Source organism: Otolemur garnettii, unplaced genomic scaffold, assembly GCF_000181295.1.
Source record: "Otolemur garnettii isolate 467f Iridium unplaced genomic scaffold, OtoGar3 scaffold00058, whole genome shotgun sequence".
NCBI classification, from domain to species: Eukaryota; Metazoa; Chordata; class Mammalia; order Primates; family Galagidae; genus Otolemur; species Otolemur garnettii.
The window spans coordinates 10,115,759-10,136,204 of NW_003852453.1; the positions used below are offsets into that span (position 1 = coordinate 10,115,759).

Below are 20,446 nucleotides of genomic sequence, written 5' to 3' on the forward strand. Positions count from 1 at the left end.
GGCCAGCTCTTTCAGCCGAGCTCTGAGGTGGGCGAGCTGGCCTCCCTTTGCCCCCCTGCCACCCATCTTTCCCGTGGCAGCGAGGGCAGCGTTGAAGAGCTTCGGGGTGCCAGCCCGGGGTGGAAGGATGAGCACGCTCTTCTCCTCCTTGGGTTTGTTGTTACTTCTCAGCATGCGCCTGCAAGAGAGAGGTGTCCACTTACATCACGGGCACACCCTGGGAGGAAGGGAAGTCTTATTTAAGGAGAACCCTTTACGCTGGGATGGGGGGGGGGGCTTATTTTGCCCAATGATTTCTGAGTGCTTTTTCTGGGCCAAGCATAGTGCTGAGTGCTTCATGTATAGCCCCTCAGAGAATGAATAGAACAATTGAAATGGGGTGGGTCTTATTGTCTGCATCTTATAGATGAAGAAACTGAGGCTCAGAGAGGTTGAGTCCCTTGTCTGAGGTCACACAGGGAGGAAATTCTGAAGGGCATTTTAATATACGGACTCCTCTTGAGGATGAGTGAGACATGTGACTTGCTTTTAACCAATACAGCGTAACAAAGGATAGCACTTGTGTGACTATGTCACATAGGATTGTGATCTCTGTCTTGCAAGGAGACTCTCCCTTGCTGACATTGATGAAGGAAGCAGCCATGCTGGGGGAGGCCCACGTGGCCAGAACCTGAGCCTGGGCCAGGTGCAGTGGCTCATGCCCATAAACCTAGCACTCTGGGAGTCCCAGGTGGGTGAATTGCTTGCACTCAGGTGTTCATGACCAGCCTGAGCAAGAGCAAGACCCCCGTGTCTACTAAAAGTAGAAAAACTAGCTGGGCATTGTGGTGGCACCTGTGGTTCCAGCTACTTGGGCAGCTGAGACAAGAGGATCACTTTGAGCCCAGGAATTTGAAGTTGGTATGAGCTAGGCTGACACCATGGCACTCTAGCTTGGGCAACAGTGTGAGATTCTATCTCAAAAAAGAACCTGATGCCAGCAACTAACCAGGAATTGAGGCCCTCATCCTACTCCTCAAGGAACTCAGTTTGACCAACAATCATGTGATCTTGGAAGTGGGTCCTTCCCCATCAAGATTAGAGATGAGGTCAGTTGTAGTGACTCACACCTGTAATCCCAACACTTCAGAAGGCCAAAATGGGAGGATCACTTGAGCCCAGGAGTTTTAGACCAGTGTGAGCAACATAGTAAGACCCTATTTCTACAAATATATATATTAGCCAGGTGTGTTGGTGATACCTGTAGTCCCAGCTACTCAGGAGGTTGAGACAGGAGAGTTGCCTGAGCTCAGAAATTTGAGGTTACAGTGAGCTATGATTGCACCATTGCACTCCAGCCTGGCAACAGACCAAGACTCTGCCTCTCTCTCTCTCTCTCTCTTTTTTTTTGAGACAGAGTCTCAAGCTGTCGCCCTGGGTAGAGTGCCGTGGCGTCACAGCTCCCAGCACTCTCTAACTCTTGAGCTTTAGCTACTGTCTTACCTCAGCCTCTCAAGCAGCTGGGACTACAGGTGCCTGTCACAATGCCTGGCTATTTTTTTGTTGTAATTGTCATTGTTGTTTAGCTGGCCTGGGCTGGGTTCGAACTCGCCAGCCTCAGTTCATGTGGCCGGCACCACAACTACTGTGCTACAGGCACTGAGCCAAGACTCTGTTTCTTAAAATAAAACAAAGATCTAAGACCCTGCTGTGGGGTCCTGATGACAGCCTTAGGGAAGACCTAGCTGTCTCCGTACTTCTGACCCAATCCTCACAAGTGGGTCTTATCACTGACCCTCATTTCCAAATGAAGATATGGAAGGAAGGCCAGAGGAGATGAGTAATGTTCTCCAGGCTGCACAGCTAGGAAGTGGAATTCAAGCCCACAACTCTGACCCTAGCACCCTAGATCGTAATGATGACAAAGCGACATCATGGCCATTATGTTCTTGGATGTTCGAAACACACCTGTGACATGGAAAGGGATTACTACGGCTCTTACAATTGGTAACACTGAGGCTCAGGGTGGGGGAGTAACATGCCCCCCACATGGTTAACTCACGTAACCAGGAAGTGGCAGAGGCAGAATTACCACCCAGAGCTAATGCAATGCCCCACCCAGTTTCTCTAAATAAGGACAGAATTTTCCATCAAACAGAGGCTCAGGATTTTACAGGAATTTTTCACTCTAAGCCATGTGATGAGTAGTTTGGCTCAAGAACAAATGAATTTTGCCTGCAATCAGTGGGCCTAGACAACGAATTGGCAAATTCATTCATAAGCTTCCAACAAAACTTATTTGTTTAAAAATAAGGCCATTCTTAGCCGCTTATTTAATCAGAGGCAATGGATTTAAATTGTGTATATTGCTATTAACTGCCCAAGATTTGCATTTTCCAGCTGGGGTTCCCCCAGGAGAACATAAACATGATTATTCATCAGAGGCCTCTTACATGCCAGCCCAGCACTGCCCCTGTGTGATTTGAGTTCATAATTCACAGTGTGACAGTCCACAAGAAGGCTTGGAGTAATGCTCAAATGACACAAAAAACTCGGTATTGGACTTTTGCTGATTGGTAATCGGTGTCTCTGTTTTGAAACATTAAGTTGACTTGTGGGGCATTTCCAGATTAGGGAAACTTATCCTCATGTTCAGATAATGTATCTTCCCTATAATTAGTGTGGAAGAATCACCCCGGGAGAAGATGGAAGGCATAAGACCTCTTTATCCTGTTTTTATTTTTATTTATTTATTTCTATTTTTATTTTTTTGAGACAGAGTCTCACTATATCGCCCTGGGTAGAGTGCCAACGTGTCATCATAGCTCACAGCAACCTCACACTCTCGGACTTGAGCAAGCCTCTTGCCTCAGCCTCCTGAACTACAGGTGCCCTCTGTGATGCCCAGCTAATTTTACTATTTTTAGTAGAGATGGGGGTCTCCTTTTGCTCAGGTTGGTATCAAAACACTGAGCTAAAGCAATCCACATTCCTTGACCTCCTAGAGTGCTAGGATTAAAGACATGAGCCACCACACCCATTCTTCATCCCATTATTATTATTATTATTTTTGGAGAGAGTGTCTCAAGCTGTGACCCTGGGTAGAGTGCCATGGAGCCACAGCTCACAGCAATCTCCAACTCCTGGGCTTAAGCAATTTTCTTGCCTCAGCCTCCCAAGTAGCTGGGACTATAGGCACCCACCACAACGCCCAGCTATTTTTTGGTTATAGTTGTTGTTGTTTGGCAGATCCAGACTGGATTCTAACCTACCAGCCTTGGTGTTTGTGGCTGGTGCCCTAGCCATAGCTACAGGTGCCGAGCCCATCCCATTTTTATTATTTATTTATTTATTTGAGACAGTCTCACTATGTCTACCCTGGATAGAGTGCCATGGCATCACAGCTCACAACAACCTCAAACTCATGGGCTTAAGCGATTCTCTTGCCTCAGTGTCCCAAGTAGCTGGGACTACAGGTGCCCGCCACAACATCTGGCTATTTTTCTGTTGCAGTTGTCATTGTTGCTTAGCTGGCCCAGGCTGGGTTTGAACCCACCAACCTAGTGTATGTGGCTGCCACTATAACCACTGTGCTATGGGCACTGAGCCCATCCCATTTTTAGATCTGAGATCTGAGCACTTCACTTCTTTAGAGACTCAGGTCCCCCACCTGTAAAAGGGGGGGGGGTTTGAACAGAATCCCTCAGCAACTCAGATGTCTCTGGGCCCTGTGGTTCTCAGACAGTGTCTCTCCATGGTTAGCAGAGCTCATACAGAATCCTCTGCCTTTCTGGTCAAGCCTGATCCCGTCCCAGGCCCTCCACGCTGAAGGCCCATTATCTCCCCATTTGCTCTCACCTTCTGCCTCCTGGGTCTCAGCCTTCTCCAGTTGAGAAGGCACTGTAAGGAACGGGGACAGCCACACAGGGTCCCAGCTGATTTGCCAAACCCTCACCTGACCCACCCAGCAGGATGGGTTAACAGCTACAAGCATGGCTTTCCTGAGCTTTATTCCTCCTCATTCCACTAGGAAGGGGAGTCCTAGTGTCAGTTTCCAGACATAAGCAGTCAAATCTCCTGATTCACAGTAATGACGTTCCGTAAGGTCTCTGGGAATGCTAAATTAACAAGTATCGGAACGTGGCACCTAGGGGACCTTCAGGGTCAGGCTTCGGCAAGCCTGTCATCACCTTGATACACACACTTGTTTTATGTGTGTTTCTGTCTAAAGACATCTCATTTAATATATATTATTGCTTCATTAACACTGAACGCACAGCCAACAGCACTACAATTCGTGCTCGAGCGATGCTTATCAAACACACATTTTCAGTGTCAGGCACATCACAGCCTTACTGTGCTTAGGAAAACTAAGATCTTCAGCTCTTTACTTGAGGACAGTTTTAACAGTGACATCAGGGCGGCACCTGTGGCTCAGTGAGCGGGGCGCCAGCCCCATATACCGACGGTGGCGGGTTCAAACCCGGCCCAGACTGAACTGCAACAAAAAAATAGCTGGGCGTTGTGGCGGTGCCTGTAGTCCCAGATACTTGGGAGGCTGAGATAGGAGAATCGCCTAAGCCCAGGAGTTGGACGTTGCTGTGAGCTGTGATGCCACAGCACTCTACAGAGGGTGATAAAGTGAGACTCTTGTCTTTAAAAAAAAAAGAAAAAAACAGTGACATCAGCAATAAAGTGTACAAATATGTGAAAAATGTGGTATTAAACAGACCACGAGAAAAGACGCCTGTTTATAGCACAAAAGCAGAAGAAGCAAGAAGCTCCTCAGCTGGAAACAGGCACTCGCGGCGGCTCGGATTATCCCCACTCTGTGCACGTCCACAAATGGCCACAGAAGCCTGTGAGGGCTGAAGTTGGGCTTACAAATACCTTGTAGTGAGGAGGCGAATTTGCAAATATGGAATCCCTGAGGAGGGAGGATCTACTCCACTTCCCTGTCCCTCGGCAAAGAAGGGGCTGGCATTCGGCTGATGTGAGAGGGGGTGTGGGCAGATTCTGTGGGAATAACACATAGATTGGCCTTTGCAAGGGCCTGGTGGGTCCCTGAGAGTGGCCAGGTGAGATGAGTCAGAGGGCAACTTTCTTCCCCAGGGGACCTCAGGCCTTTTGTGTAGGACACTGAAAGATTAACACTACATCCTTCTGCCCGGAAGCTGCCAAAGGGATCCTGTGAAAACCTAAGTCCCATCAAGTCACTCCTCTATATAAAACCCTGTGTGGCTCCTATCTCCCTCAGAGCGAAAGGCCAAGTCATTACAGCCCAGACCTGCAAGGCCCAGCCCCTCTCCCTTGACTTCTCTGATCCCGCACCAAGCTCTGCCAATTTCCTTACTGTCCTGCCACCCAGGCGCTGAGCCTGCTTCTCCTCAGGGCCTTGGGATATGCCATTCCCTCTGTCTGGAATGCTCTTCCCTGCAGCCAGGCCTCAGCTGAAACACCACCTCTTCAGAACGGCTTCCCCTGACCTGCTCATCTCAAACAGCCCCCTCTGTCACCTCCCCTCCTCGCCCTGGCTGATGCATCTCCTAATCGTTCATTTTTTCCCCTGTCAGTTTCCTGACTAAAATGTAAGCTCTCTCTGGTTCCTGCTGGGTCCCCAGGGCCTAGAACTGGAATTGTGTACTCAATAAATTACTGTGTTGTAGGAATGGATATTGGCGAGAAGGTTTGTCTCATTACAACTGCTCTCTGTGCGGTTTGCTTATGGCATCATTTCACAGAGTGAAGTGGAGAGTAAGAATATGTGATCAAAGGTGAGGAAGGAAAAAAAACCAGATATGTGGATTATAAGGGTTTGATCCCATTAAATTATGGAGAGGATTTGGTGGATAAAGGGGAACAATGATCATTATTAGCATGTCTTGAACTCTCCCAGATGCCAGGCACCCCCCTGGAGACATCCCTGCACAGTGCTTAATCTTCACGCCAGCAAAGTGGAGGGTTAGTACCTTTACATAGGAGAAAACTGAGACCAGAAAAGTTCAATAACTTTCCCGAAGTCACACAGTCAGTACTGTGTGTTACATGGAAGGGATCTGAGCCCCATCAGTCTCCCAAGTCTATCGTGAGTGGTCTGTCCCTGGCGCTCAATTTGAAACCTGATCTGAAGGGGTTGAAAGCAAAAATCAGATTTAAAAAATTATCTATTCCCCAACAATGAAAAATACAGACCTGCAGACACATGCCAGCACTGTTCGTTAATTGCAAAGTATTGGAAATCCCCTAAATGCCCATTCATAGGAAACGCTCTACATCTGGGGAAAGGAATGAGGAAGTGGTCTGGGGACGGACAGAAAATGATTTCCAGGATTTGATGTCATGTGAAAGAAAAGAATCCACCTCACACTACCTTTTGTGTAAAAAACAAGGAGAAATAAGAAAATGTTCTTATCCTGCAGAGAGAGAGTGGTCTGCTAGAAAAAACAAGAAAGAAAATATTCTTAGATCTGCCTCTAAGTGCAAAAGTAAACACAGGAAGAAAAAGAAAAAAGCATAAGCTAGTGAGATTGGTCACCTTAAAGAGTGGGTGACAACGGGGGCAGGGGAAAGTTGGGACACTTTTGTCAGTAGGCCTTTTTGTAGAGTTTGACTTCTGGAGATGTGCTGATGCCTTACATACTCAAAACAGCAACAAAAAATCAACAAGGATCAGTGAGTAGGAGGGGGAATCCCTGAAACAAAACAACCGTAAACTGAAACAAACGAACCCAGCTGTATTTCACAATAACCACATGAAAAGGGAGGGAGAGGAGAATGGATGCCAATAACGCTGGACATACACTACAGGCGTCACACACACTCAGACAGAAGACAAAAGAACTCTGTCACACCTCGAACTCTACTTAGAACTGAGTCTGGGAATTCTGAAGGGAGAAAGGATGGAAAGGGAGAAGATAAAGAATTCTGTGGTGTTGGACTGAAATTGTTTCATAGGTAGATTGATTAATAGGTAGGTATAGATAGAAAAATCGATACTGATAAATACGTATATGTGCGTGTACAGTGGCATATGTGTGTAAATACATATTTGTGTTTATTATAGATAAAGTGTGCATATGGGTGTGTTTCGAAGTTCTGTCCCCTGAGAAGGCCTAGTTGCACCCCAGTAGCAATGAGTGCACCTAGGACTCAGATTTTGGTTTCTAAAACCATTCCCCACTCACAGGGATCAAGGCTCCCTGGAAAAAAGGCCATTTCCAAGGATACAGCAGAGAAAGCACAAGAGGAACCAGGGTTTCTTATTCCTTTTTCGTCCTGTGTAAGCACAGAAGTGCTAAAATCTGCTGGCGCTATAACAAAGACTCCCCAGAGCCAGCTTGAACAGTTGCCCACTGGCCAAACTGGAACAATTGTGAGCATCCAAGTAATGACTGTAACATAATATTCATAGAACAAAGGAAATCTATACTTATAGAAATACATAGACAAATGAGCAGAGAAGGGAGAGAAGGAAAAGCTCTTCCTGACAGTTGACTGCTACCTAATAAATGTGGAGTGAGGAGGTTAGAAAACCGACATTTTGCAACCCTCCCGGCAATCACTGATTTAGCAAGGAGCCATCCATAATGCTACAAAACAGCGCATGAATGGCTCAGCGCCTGTAGCTCAGCGGCTAGGGCGCCAGCCACATACACCTGGGGCTGGAGGGTTTGAACCCGGCCCGGGTCCTGCCAAACAACAATGACAACTACAACAAAAATAGCTGGGTATTGTGGCAGGCGCCTGTAGTCCCAGCTACTTGGAAGGCTGTGGCAAGAGAATCACTTAAGCCCAAGAGTTTGAGGTTGCTGTGAGCTGTGACAGCACAGCGCTCTAACGAGGGTGGCATAGTGAGACTATCTCAAAAAAAAAAAATAGTGGGTGAAAGCTCAAAGGGGAATAAGACATCTATATCGTTTCAAAGTGAGTCCCCTCAAATTACTTATCAATTAGTAAGTAGTAACATTTCAAGGCAGACACCTTAACCAAATGATCACAGTAAAAATCACCAGTGTTGGAGGAAACCACTGTCACATGCCTCTCCCTACACTCACTGAACAAGACACCACATTGCTTCCGAGTTATTCCTGCCAAAAATGCGAAACCTGCAGGTAAGTACAAGGAAATGTCAAACTCAAATCGAGGGACGTTGTACAAAATAACTGTGTGCTGGAATGACTTTGGTCGCTAAAGACAGAAAAAGGCTGAGAAGCTGTCCCAGATCAAGGGAGACTAAGAATGCCTGGCACCTTCACGCCATGTGCAACCCTGGAACTGAACCAGGGATGGAAAAGGAGAAGAAACCAGGGAGGGAAAAAGAAAACAAAGCTACTGCTGGGACAGTGAGAGAATCCGAAGGTGGATTATGGATGAGATAAAATAGCATTGTTTCAATCCTACATTTACCGATTGCTGAAGTCCTCGTCTTCAGCAATCTCTTTTTAAATGACAATAAAGTTACCTACCTGGCCTTCTTCCGGAGTAACTTCTGAGACTCAGGATAATGCACCAAAATTTCATTCAGGTCCTTCTTGTCCAGAATAAACAGGTTGGTAAACCCGTGGGCCACCACGTTGGCTGTGCGCCGGTTCCCTCCCCCGACAGCCAGCAAGCTGGGCAGAGAAGAAAGGGGTGAGACCTTGGGGAGGCTGTGGTTTTGACCCGCTGTGCAATGGTGCACCCCTGCAGGGGAAAGCCTGCCCCCCATTCATCAGCAGGTGCCAGTGCTAATCAACACCTTCCTCAGTTCCACACACAGGCCACCCCCCTACCCCATCCCCTTCCCCGTCCCCAGCCTTGGCCAGAGGCCCCATCTTACCCCAGCTCCCCTCTGACCTTATCTCTCCAAACACAGATCCAGCTTTTAGCGTCACCAGCACAGCCTTCCCATCAGGGCCTCCCAAAACCTGCACCTGCCCTGCTTGGATGATGTACATTTCACGGCCAATCTCCCCCTGAAACAGAGAAGGGGTGACTTCTGCTCATGCCCCAACGCCACCAGAGAAGCAGCAAGCACTGAGCTGGAGGCTGGAGGTCCAGCAAGGAGGAACCTGGGCTGGGCTCTGGCCCCCCGGCCACAATGTGGTGTGTGGTGTGGGGCCATTCCCTTCCTTCCTGAGCCTCAGTGTCCTCACCTGTGCACTGGGAGGAGTGAACACCCTTTGCCCTGCCAAACTCACAGGGTCATGGTGGGGATTTCGTGGTGTCATGGAATGGAAAGTGCTAGCTCAGTGGTTCTCAACCTTCCTAAAGCCGCAACCCCTTAATACAGTTCCTCATGTTGTGGTGACCCCCAACCATAAAATTATTTTCATTGCTATTTCATAACTCTAATTTTACTACTTTTATGAATTGTAATGTAAATATCTGATATTCAGGATGTATTTTCATTGTTACAAAGAGGTTGCAACCCACAGACTGAGAACCCCTGTAGTTAGCTCACCTGGGAGGTGCAGGTGTATTCTGCAAATTTCCAGGTAGACCAGTGACTAAGAGGATCTTAGATGTGCCATGAAATTTTTAAAGATCATTAATTAAATTTTTTCAAGAGAGGTTCAAAGCACAGTAAGTTTATTCTTTCTTTTCTTTTTTTTGAGATACAGTCTAACTCTGCACTCTAACATTGAGTGCTGTGGCGTTATCATAGCTCATAGTAACCTCAAACTCTTGGGCTCAAGCAATCTTCATGCCTCAGCTTCCCAAGTAGCTGGGACTACAGGCACCCACCAGCACAACACCCAGATAATTTTCTGTTCTTAGTAGAGATGGGGTCTCAAACTCCTGAGCTCCAGAAATCAACCCACCTCGGCCTCCCAGAGTTTTAGGATTATAGGTATGAGCCACCACACCCAGTCTTCACTCTTTTTTTTTGATCAACATAATGTAAGTGTGCTGCGGAAGTTTAACTATAGGTTCAAGTGTGCCCTGAGATTAAAAAAAAAAAAAGGTTGAAAAACACTGAACTAGACCTACTGATGATATAAACTAATACCCATGCCTAGCGCATAGCAGGAGCTTGGTAAGCACTTGCTGACTGCGATAGGAATGACAACAGCGGCTCAGGTGGCTAAGGTGCCAGCCACATATACCTAAGTGGCGGGTTCAAATCCAGCCTGGGCCCGCCAAGCAACAATGATGGCTGCAACCAAAAAAAAAAAAAAAAATAGCCAGGCCTTGTGGCGGGCACCTGTGATCCCAGCTACTTCGGAGGCTGAGGCAGGAGACTCACTTGAGCCCAGGAGTTGGAGGTTGCTGTGAGCAGTGAAGCCATAGCACTCTACCCAGGGGGACAGCTTGAGGCTCTGTCTCAAAAAAAAAAAAAATAAGGAATGATAACAGCAACAATAATAAAATCCAACACGTCTGTGCCAGGCATTGGTCTAATTGCTTTACATGATTACACTTTCTTAATCCCCAGCAAGCCTCTGAGGCAGGATTATGCTTTGCTCAAGGTCACAAATTTAGGATGAGGCAGAGCAGGATTTGAACCCAGACAGTCTGGTCCCAGAGTTCATGGCTGTTATGGGCTGAATTGTGTCCCCTGCCCCCAAATTCATATGTTGAAGTCCTAATCCCCAGTGCTTCCAAATGCAACATTTTTGGTTGTGGAATTATTGCTGATATCATTGCTTAAATTAAGATGAAGTCATCCTGAAGTAGGGTGGGCCCCAATATGGCTGGTGTCCTATAAAAAGGGAAATTTGGACCCAGAGACAGGCACGGATGATGTCAAGAAACAGAGAAGCGGCCAGCTAGAGAGGCCATTTAGTCTGTGGTATGTGTACATTTGGGACATAATGGCAAACTAACACAGTGGTCTTAATCCCAAATTAAATAGAATGAATGAATGAATAGCGTGCTTGGGACTGGAATCAGAAACACCCAGCTTGCCACATGCCTTCCAATCCTCATGCTCTCAGAGACCTGCTACCTGTCAGTCACCCTCGGCAGAGACCCGACCACAGAGGAGGTAAACAGAAAATATAATAAATAAAATAGTCGTTTAAAGGGCTGCAACTCTGTTACACTTTTGATTATTCAGCAAACTTTCCCTGTGCATCTCACATGTGCGTGGCCCTCTTGACAAATACGAGGGAAGTTTCATCTCCCTGTTTCTGTGTTCAGCGTCACACCCGTGAGAAGGGTAAGGAAACCCTCACCTCACTGACCACCTCCAGAGGCATCATAGAGAGATTGTTGTGGAGCAAGACCAGACAGCAGAGGGCGCCCTTCACACACGTTCACAGAGTGCTCACTGTAACTTGCTGACTCCCTGCCCAGCACCTGATTCAACTTTTCTCATCTAAAGCAAACTCTACATCTCTCACCAGGATGGCAGCAACAGCACCTGCATCTTTTCTGTGCCAGGTGCGGCGTCAAACTCTGTATGCACATCTTATTCAATCCTCACAACCACCCCCATCAGGGAGGGCCTGTCAATATCCCCACTTTGCCCATGAGAAGAGCTCAGAGAGGGCAAGCCACTTGCCTGTGGTTACACAGCTAAGAAGTGGTTCCAATGTCAGAAAGATCACTATTCTTCCTAGACCCTGGCCTTCCTAAGACCACAGCTTTAAATTCTCAGCCATCTGTAGCATCCTTTTTCCTTGTTCGCCTACCTTTCTGCTTCTAAAACTTCCCTGCTGGCTCAGCATCTGTGGCTCAAGTGGCTAAGGCACCAGCCACATACACCTAAGGTGGCAGGTTCGAATCCAGCCTGGGCCCACCAAACAACAATGACGGCTGCAACCAAAAAATAGCCGGGCGTTGTGGCGGGCGCCTGTGGTCCCAGCTACTTGGGAAGCAGGGGCAGGAGACTTGCTTGAGCCCAGGAATTGGAGGTTGCTGTGAGCTGTGATGCCAGAGCACTCTACCCAGGAGGACAGCTTGAAGCTCTGTCTCAAATACATAAATAAATAAATAAAACTTCACTGCTACAGAGCCTGCTTGGGCAATATTTCCCCCCCTGTTCACACACAGAGCCCTTTTAACAGCTCTGTACCAGAGGACTGAGACTGAGTTTCTGCCCCCGCCCTCCTCTCACCCACTCAGTGACTTTGGCCTCACTTTGGATCCCAAAGACAGGGAGCAGAAAGGACTCTAGTCATTGTTGTTCTAGGATCAATGGGTGATGCCAGGCAGTGCAGGGAGCCTGGTATAGGGCAGTGGGGAGTGGTGAGGCCTGTGGTATCAGGAGAGAGCCCTACCCAGGCAACCCTTCCTGCACTCCAGCTGACTCTTGCTATTTGGAAAACTGGGACTCAGTGTAAACAGATCTTCTATTTTCAGCCAGAGATCTGGATTTTTATATGAAACTTCCCAATTTTGGTTTAATAAAAAAAAAAATTTTTTTTAAAGACAGAGTCTCACTTTGTTGCCCTTGGTAGAGTGCCGTGGCATTACAGCTCACAGCAACCTCCAGCTCTTGGGCTTAGGCGATTCTCTTGCCTCAGCCTCCTGAGTAGCTGGGACCACAGGCGCCCACCACAACACCCACCTTTTTTGTTGTTGTTGTTGTTGCAGTTTGGCTGGGGCCAGGTTTGAACCCACCACCCTTGGTATATGGGGCCAGCACCGTACTCATTGAGCCACATGCACTGCCCCTCCAATTTTTAAAGATTTGAGACTAGTTTAACTATTTTTTTTAAAGATTAGAAAAAAACTCACAAACTACCTGAGGGCTGGATCCTCCCCAAGGGGCATAAGTTTGCAAGCTTTGACTTTGGCCCACTCCTCTCCTGATGGGAAGAGATCCTGGAAGCAGTCCCACCTACACAGTTAAGGGTCCCCATTTCCCTTTTTGTAAGATGGGGCTCCTCATCTTGGCCCCCATGGTCACATGTGGAGAGAGCTGGGGGAACTGCTTTGCAAAGCCCAAGGCACGTTTGTGTTCACTGCTTGGAATTAGAGAAAGCCTCCTAATCTGCTACTGGTCAGGTCACCAGCGCATGGAGCTGCAGGCACCCTTCTCCCTCCCAACCATCCCACTCTGACCCAAGCGTGCAAACCTCACTGGGCCTTCACAGGCGCCCCCTACAGCCCAGCTCCTTGCAAGGCTGCTGCCTCACCTTCTTGCACACGTAGTCGTTGGGCAGGTAGACAACAGAGCGAAGCCTCTTCAGCATGTCAAAGATCATCTGCCGGTCGCAGCCCTGCTCCAAGAGGAGGGGAAAGGGATTCTGCTTAGGGAGAGATCGGGGCTGAGAGCCCCGCAGCGCCCCCAGGGTGAGGGCAGGGGCAGGTGTACCTGGAAGAGCGCCACTTTGCTCACAATGTTGTAGTTCACATCGATGGCAAGGTCCAGCCGCATCTTGTCTGGAAGCTGCACCATCAGCTCTGACTCATCTGTGAATGAAACCCGGCAAGGGTCACCAGAGAGCTGAGATCCTCCCCACACACACATTCGGGCCAAGTCCCCACTGGTCTGGCTCACCTGGGCACACCATAGCCCTGCCACATGGAACCATCTAGATGTGGAGAGAGCCTCTCTCTCCTCCAGGCTGTTGCCAGGAACACCCCCGTGCACTTCCCTGACTACTCCTACTCATTCTTCAGAACCAGCACTATCGTCACCTCCTCCTGGAAGCCTTCCCTGATCTCTCCCACCCAGCTCCTGGGTTAGCAGCCCCTGTGCTCTAGCACTTATCATACCCTTTAAGGCAATTGTTGATGATCTGTCTTCCCCACTCACACTCTGAGAACATTAGCAGGAACTAGTTATCAAGCACTTCTATAAGCTGGGCACTTCTTTACAAAAATTATTTTATTAAACCCAAGAACCCAAGAGCTTCCCACTACTATGATCCCTACTTTATAGCTGATGAAGGGGCAGTGGCTTGCCCACAGCCACACAGCACAGGGAGATGGAGTCATGATCCTACCTGAGCTGTGTGGCTCTAGAACAATGGTTCTCAACCTTCCTAATGCCGTGACCCTTTAATACAGTTCCTGTGGGTCACGACCCACAGGTTGAGAACCACTGCTCTAGAGCCTGCTTTGGGGGAACAGGGGCCTGGCAGAGAAAGACAGGATAGGAAGGGGGAGAGAGCAAGAGCAGGAGGAAGAGGAAATAAGAGGGGGGTCTTCTTTCTCTCCTGACTTAAACTGTACTTCGGTCTTCACTGGGGATGCACTTTGGGGTGAGTGAAAGAGCTGGCCAGGCACCGGGAAGACAAGCCCCATATTCTTCAGAGATCTTGTGCTGGCCAGCGTGGGACATGTCACAGGCCTCACTAGGTCCCTCTCACATAAACCTTGGGGCCACAACCAAAATAAGGCCCCACTGCTCAGGGCCTCAAGGACACAGAGGATGAAGGAGGCCTCAGAAGGCAAGCACCAGGCAATGAGAGCCGGCTGGGGCAGGCGGGGGTGCGGCCAATCTTACCCAGCATGCCTTGTGACTGCCAGGTGTACTCGTACCAGGTCTTGACACGGTTCTGCACCGACTTGGGGATCTTGTAGAAATTCATGTACTTCACCGTGCTGTCCATGCAGCTGCGGTAGTAGGTCTGTCCCGCAGTGGCAGCCCCCACCACATCTCTCATCTGGGGGAAAAGGTTAAGCAAGATCAAGGCAGCCAGTGGGCCAGAGAGGGGCTATTCAGTGGGTTTGGGGATGTGTCAGCTTACACAGGCCAGGAGCAGGTGATTGGGGAACGGGATGGGGGGGCCTGAGGTTTGGGAGAGTGGAAGAAACATGTCCACGCACAGAGAATGTTTTGCTGACATGGGAGGGGGGAGTGAGGTGGCCGGCTCCTGGGTTGGCTTCAGTTCCACCAGCTGAAGGGGACACCTTGCTGGGCTGGGCTGATTCTGGTACCTCATGGCCCCTCAGGGCCAGCAGCCACTGTCTAATGCTAGAGGAAATGTGGACCCAGCCATACTGTTTGTTCCGCACCGTGGTGCCTTTAAAGGCAACTTAGAGAACCCCCAGTTGTCACGTCATGCACTGACTGAGATAAAAGACGCTTCCCCAGGGGTTTCTCTGAAAGCAGCCGCCCAACTCCTCAGCCTTTACAGAAAACCCTTCAGCTCAGCTCATGAGGGACCCTAAAGGGACCAACATTTCAAATGGAAATGACCTGGGGGGGAAGAGGGACCTAGGCACCCCCAACCTGCAGGGCCCAGGTCCTGACTCCCAGACCAGTGCTCTTTCCCAGGCTTAGTCCAAAAGGAGGAAGCACAGGGTGACATTTCTGGTAGCGGTGGGAGGTGCCCTGCAGTCGGGGGGATGGGAAGCCAGGCTGATGTCCCAGCTACCTGTCCGATCATCACAGAGAAAGCAAAGACACCCGTGAAATAGTTTAGCAGCTGGAAGATGATTTCAAAGAGCGTCCTGGGGTCCGGCAGCCCACCGATGGTGATGAGGGTCTTCACAGCCCAGTAGTAACAGCGAATGTAACTGGAGAGAGAAGAGAAAAGGCACCTCGGTCATCACAGGCCCCGATCCGCTGACTCTGGGTGGCAGACCCCTCGGATAGAGGCATATCGCGCAAAAGGGAGAGGCCCTTTACAGCTCATAAAGGCAAGAAAAACCCTCTCACAAGCACAGAGCGTGCTGCAACCGGTTTGCCAGGTCTCCTGACACTGATGACTGGGCGCCTTCTATGTGCCTTTAATTCACACTGTCTTTGCCTTTGCTATTCCCGGTTGTGTTAGTTCATGGAAGCAAGAAAGCCGTCAGAGTTGGAAGATATCTTGACGACCAACTTTTCTGACTCCAGCTATTTTCCAGACAGTGAAACTGAGGGCCCAAAAAGGAAAAGGAACACCCATGGTCACCAGCTGGCAACTTCCAAAGCGGGGACTAGAACCCTGGGCACTGTTCCTGAGCTGTCATCCATTATCAGTAACCCCCTGACACAGGCTTGTGAACCTTCAGCAAGGGAGTCTGAGTGTCTTCCCAAGTGCTTGGAGGCAGACACAGGGTTGACAGGCTGGGCTGTGAGCATTTTGCATCACTAATGGACATACCCCAGGGTGAGGCAGGGAGCACAGAGGTGACTAACTCTCCATTCAACCCTTCCTTCCTCCTCCTCTTCATCGCTATGGCCAACTGAGTGCCCACTGTGGCCTGGCACTGGGAAAACCACTCAGCCACCTCTACCCCTCACAGTTACTTCTTTAGGGTATGAGTTGCATTTTAAGCCCCATTTTGCAGATGAAGAAACTGAGGCCCAGAAAAGAGAAGTGACCTGTGTACTGCTGGCAGATGGCAGCTCCAGGAGTCAGGCCTGGGCCTCCTTGTCCTAAAGCCTGTGCTCTGACTCTCCAGGCCTGCCCTGGTCCTCACCCCACACCTCCACACACTATGGCTAGAGTGCCATAGTGTCAACCTAGCTCACAGCAACCCCAGACTTTTGGGCTCAAGCGATCCTCCTGCCTCAGCCTCCCGAGTTGCTGGGACTGCAGGTGCCCACCACCATGCTAGTTTTTCCTTTTTTTTTTTGAGACAGAGTCTCACTATGTTGCCCTTGGTAGAGTGCCATGGCAGCACAGCTCATAGTAACCTCATACTCTTGGGCTTAAGCAATTCTCTTGCCTCAGCCTCCCAAGTAGCAGGGACTACAGGTGCTTGCCACAATGCCTGGCTATTTTTTTTGTTGTGGTTTGGCCAGGGCCGGGTTTGAACCTGCCACCCTTGGTATATGGGGCCAGCGCCCTACCCACTGAGCCACAGGTGCTGCCCTCTGGCAAGTCATGTTCACATTTGTACCCTACTACCTGATGCATGGCAGGTGCTCAAGACACCTTAGCACGGAGAAGACACGGAGGCTTGCCCTTGAAACTTGTCCTGTCCGTGATTCCTTACGAGCAAAATAGCCTTGGCAACATGGTGGCAGTGGAACTCCTTCTGTAGTCCCTGTGCTGTGAAGTAGAAAGAATAGGAATGCCACCCGGGGGTGGTCCCAGGAGAGAAACTATGGCTCACCTGTTTCCCACACCGTCATAAACCCAATGAGTGGAGCCAATGCCCTCATAGTCCGAAGCCCAGTAATAAAGACAGGAATTCAGATGCAAGCTGTAGAGGAGATAGGCTGTGGTCCTGATGACCCTGCAGGAGGAGAGGCATGAACACAGTGGCTGAGAGGGGACACCAGCCAGTGGGAACCGACCAGTAACCAGGCTGGTGCAACAGATGCTTTGGGGGGCTGGAATGGTGGCAGTTAAATGAACATTGTAAAGACTTGGGCAGGAATTGGCACAGGGGAAGCAGGGCCACCTGCACAGACAAGTTTTGGGGGAGTGGAGGGGCCAGAGGGGAAACATATCCACTGGGAGGCGGGGGGGGGTGGCCCAGATCATGCAGAGAAGGGAAGACACAGACCATGCCCCCCACCCCCACTGCATGAGCAATATGGACAGAAGCCTCGTGCCCTGAGTGCAACCTGGTGGTCTTGTGCCCCATCCTTGGACACCTGTGACAGGGCCCACTGCGACCTCACAGCCATTCTGTTCTATTAGAGCTGGGTAGGGGCTTCAGTTCCCTAAGCTGAGATAAAAATGTGGGCCCTGCTGGCAATGCCAGAACCCCTGTACTGGCCTATGTGTGCCCTCATCATGATGGAGGGAGCAGGATATTCTTGTTGCAGACATTCTGTGTGTAGGCATGGCGGGAGGTGTCTCACCTATAGATGTAGGCCTTGCTGAGCACGGATTCCAGACGGTTGTTAAACTCAAAGAAGACCATGTACTGGAGGGAGAGCAAGGCGTCAGGGCAGCCCTGGTCTCTACTGCATGCTGCCCCCACCCCCCTGGGTGCCAGGACCAAGGGCCTCTTCTGCAGCTCCCGGGAGGAGGGGAATTCTCAGTGACTATTCAGAATCGGAGGGCCTCAGCCCCTTGAAGGGTGGAGGCTAGAAACTCCGTTCAGGAATCTGATGAAAGCCACAGCCCATCAGAAATAACAAATAATCACATTCTCACAGTTTGCTTATAATTTCAGAGGACACCTGGACCTCCTGACTCCTATCATGAAACTTTGGGGGATAGGTGTGTCCCAGGTTAAGGATGCTGTTTTGAATGTGATTTATGAAGAAAACCATTTTATAAAGAAACGGCATCCCTAACACTCCTCCCTTAATCCTTCAAAGGCTGATCTATAATAATAAGATACTTTCTTGAGTACCTGTGATATGACTGACACTTTACGTACATCACCTTATTCCTCATTTACATGTGTGGTACGTATTATCTTTGTCCTTTGACAGAGAGAAAATTGGCAATTGGAGAAGCCCAGTCACTTGTCCAGAGCATAAGCCTAGCACCTGACGGAGACAGCTCTCAAACCCAGATAGAATTCAAAGCTACAAGTTCTTTGCATTTTGCTACTTTATCCATCCCCGCCCCTATCTTTGCACATATTTATTTATTTATTTATATTTCTTTTTTGAGACAAAGTCTCACGTTGTCACCCACAGTAGAGTGATGTGGCATCACAGCTCATAGCAATCTCAAACTCATGGGCTTAAGCGATTCTCTTGCCTTAGCCTCCCAAGTAGCTGGGACTACAGGCGCCCACCACGACACTCGGCTATTTTTGGTTGTAGTTGTCATTGTTGTTTGGCAAGCCCAGGCTGGATTTGAACCTGCCAGCTCTGGTCTATGTGGCTGGCACCCTAGCCGCTGAGCTACAGGCGCCAAGCCTGCACATATTTATTTTTTATATTTGAAAATACTATTTATGAAGATTCCCCGAGGGCTGTGCCAGTTATCATCCAAACGTTCATTCTAATTTGCATCTAGAGTTTAAATTGGATGCAGAATGACCATGGGCGTGGCTCCCTCACTGAGTCTCACCCTCTGAGTTGAGCTAAATGTTAGGCCCATGAGGCATGCACACTCGCCAGGGCCACTGCACGAACCAAGACACGGGTCTCACCTCTACATCTGGGGTGAAACTCAGCCTGGGGGCTCAACCTTCCTCAACCTGATGTTTGGCTCTAATGCACTCTTTGCAGCCCCCAGGGGAACGACACGTGTCAGATATGAATCGCGCCACTTACAGTTTCCCCTCTTGGCAGCCAGGAGGCTCCGAGGCAGCCCCCATGCTCACTTCCAGCCAGGTGTGCTCTCCTTCATCAGGGTCCTCACACCTCCGACAGTGTTAAGATTATAGCCACCATGCCTACTCAGGAGGCTGAGGCAAGAGGATTGCTTGAGCCCAAGAGTTTGAGATTGCTGTGAGCTATGACACCATGGCACTCTACTGGGGGTGATAAAGTGAGACTCTGTCTCAAAAAAAAAAGGACAAATGCGGTAACATTAATAACCCAGAGAAACAGGGCAGAGCGAAACAGGAGGCTCAACACAGGCATGGTGGCTGTAATCTTAACACTCTAGGAGGCCGAGGAGGGTGGATTGCTTGAGCTCAGGAGTTTGAGACCAGCCTAACCAAGATCAAGACCCCATCCCTACTAAAAATAGAAAAACTAGCCAGGCATGGTGGCCATGTCTGTGGCTTGCCTTCCCTTCCCCCTCCTCCCCCCACTTTTGTAAATTCCTTTAGTACTGCTTTTGGGAAAAGGCACCAGGCATCATGTCCAGGAGACATGAATTTAATTGGCTGGCTCGTAAAATCCATTTGGGGGATCACATGTGCTCTGAATGACTAGCCACCCTGGTCACATTACAGGACAGATACCAGGTCTCCAGTCCATGCTGTGCCAGCCAGACTCCCTGGGACACAGAATCTGCCCAGTGAGTTAGCAGAAGGAACGGCTGGAATGACACTGAGCCCAACCAAGGATGAAATGGGTGTCCGGAGTGTGCTTTCAAATCCACCCCGGCACTTCCTCACACCTGCCACTTTGGCAAGTCACCCAGCCTCGCCAAGCATCAATTTCCCTATCTTTTGGACAGAGGCCATCATAAAACAGAAGCCCTTCTCTTGAACGTGTCCATCATTACTGAATGCAGAAACAGTAGAGGCAGATTTCCTGCAAATCTGCAGTCCACGTCTTCCTAGCTGTGTGACCTTGGGCAAATTACTTAAACTCTCTGTGCCCCAGTCCCTTCATTTGTGAAATGGTGGTAATAACACTCACGCTATGGGCTTAGGAGTAAGTCTTTGTAGAGTCCCTGGAACAGAAAGTGCTAGCAATTGTAATCAACTTTCCACTAAGGTACACGTGGGAAAAATGCTTCTCCCCTTGTGCCATCCCTCAAGGACACCACCCCCCTGCCCTGGGCTATTGGGAATGGCCATTAAGATGTCAGTGCTGGTGCACAGCACAGAGGAGCTGAAGGGCAGGAATGGTGGGACCCACCAGTCCTACCTTTAAACACCGGGGCAAACGAAGGAGGGGGTTCACGCCCATCTTCAAGTAGAGTAAATCCAAGGGCAGGAGACTCAGCGCATCCATCTGAAATACCCGTAGGACATCACAGTGGGTAAAACAGGTAAGCCCAGGGTTCGGGGTGAAGAGAGTGAGGGCAGGGTCTCTATTTTCTTTTTTTTTTTTTTTTTT

The 20,446-nt window shown here is 49.3% G+C and overlaps 1 protein-coding gene across 1 annotated transcript in view; it reads right to left on the reverse strand.

The window, feature by feature from the left end:
• The window catches only part of CNGB1 (cyclic nucleotide gated channel beta 1), a 71,269-nt gene that overhangs the window by 4,610 nt on the left and 46,213 nt on the right, over positions 1-20,446 (reverse strand). Inside the window, exons 23-31 of the mRNA XM_012806814.1 lie at positions 17,606-17,670; positions 16,909-17,031; positions 15,237-15,378; positions 14,363-14,522; positions 13,226-13,323; positions 13,047-13,130; positions 8,815-8,933; positions 8,445-8,591; positions 4-178 (exon numbers count right to left, since the gene is read on the reverse strand). Of these exons, the coding sequence (XP_012662268.1) occupies positions 4-178; positions 8,445-8,591; positions 8,815-8,933; positions 13,047-13,130; positions 13,226-13,323; positions 14,363-14,522; positions 15,237-15,378; positions 16,909-17,031; positions 17,606-17,670 (1,113 nt within the window). The remainder of the gene's footprint in view (positions 1-3; positions 179-8,444; positions 8,592-8,814; positions 8,934-13,046; positions 13,131-13,225; positions 13,324-14,362; positions 14,523-15,236; positions 15,379-16,908; positions 17,032-17,605; positions 17,671-20,446) is intronic.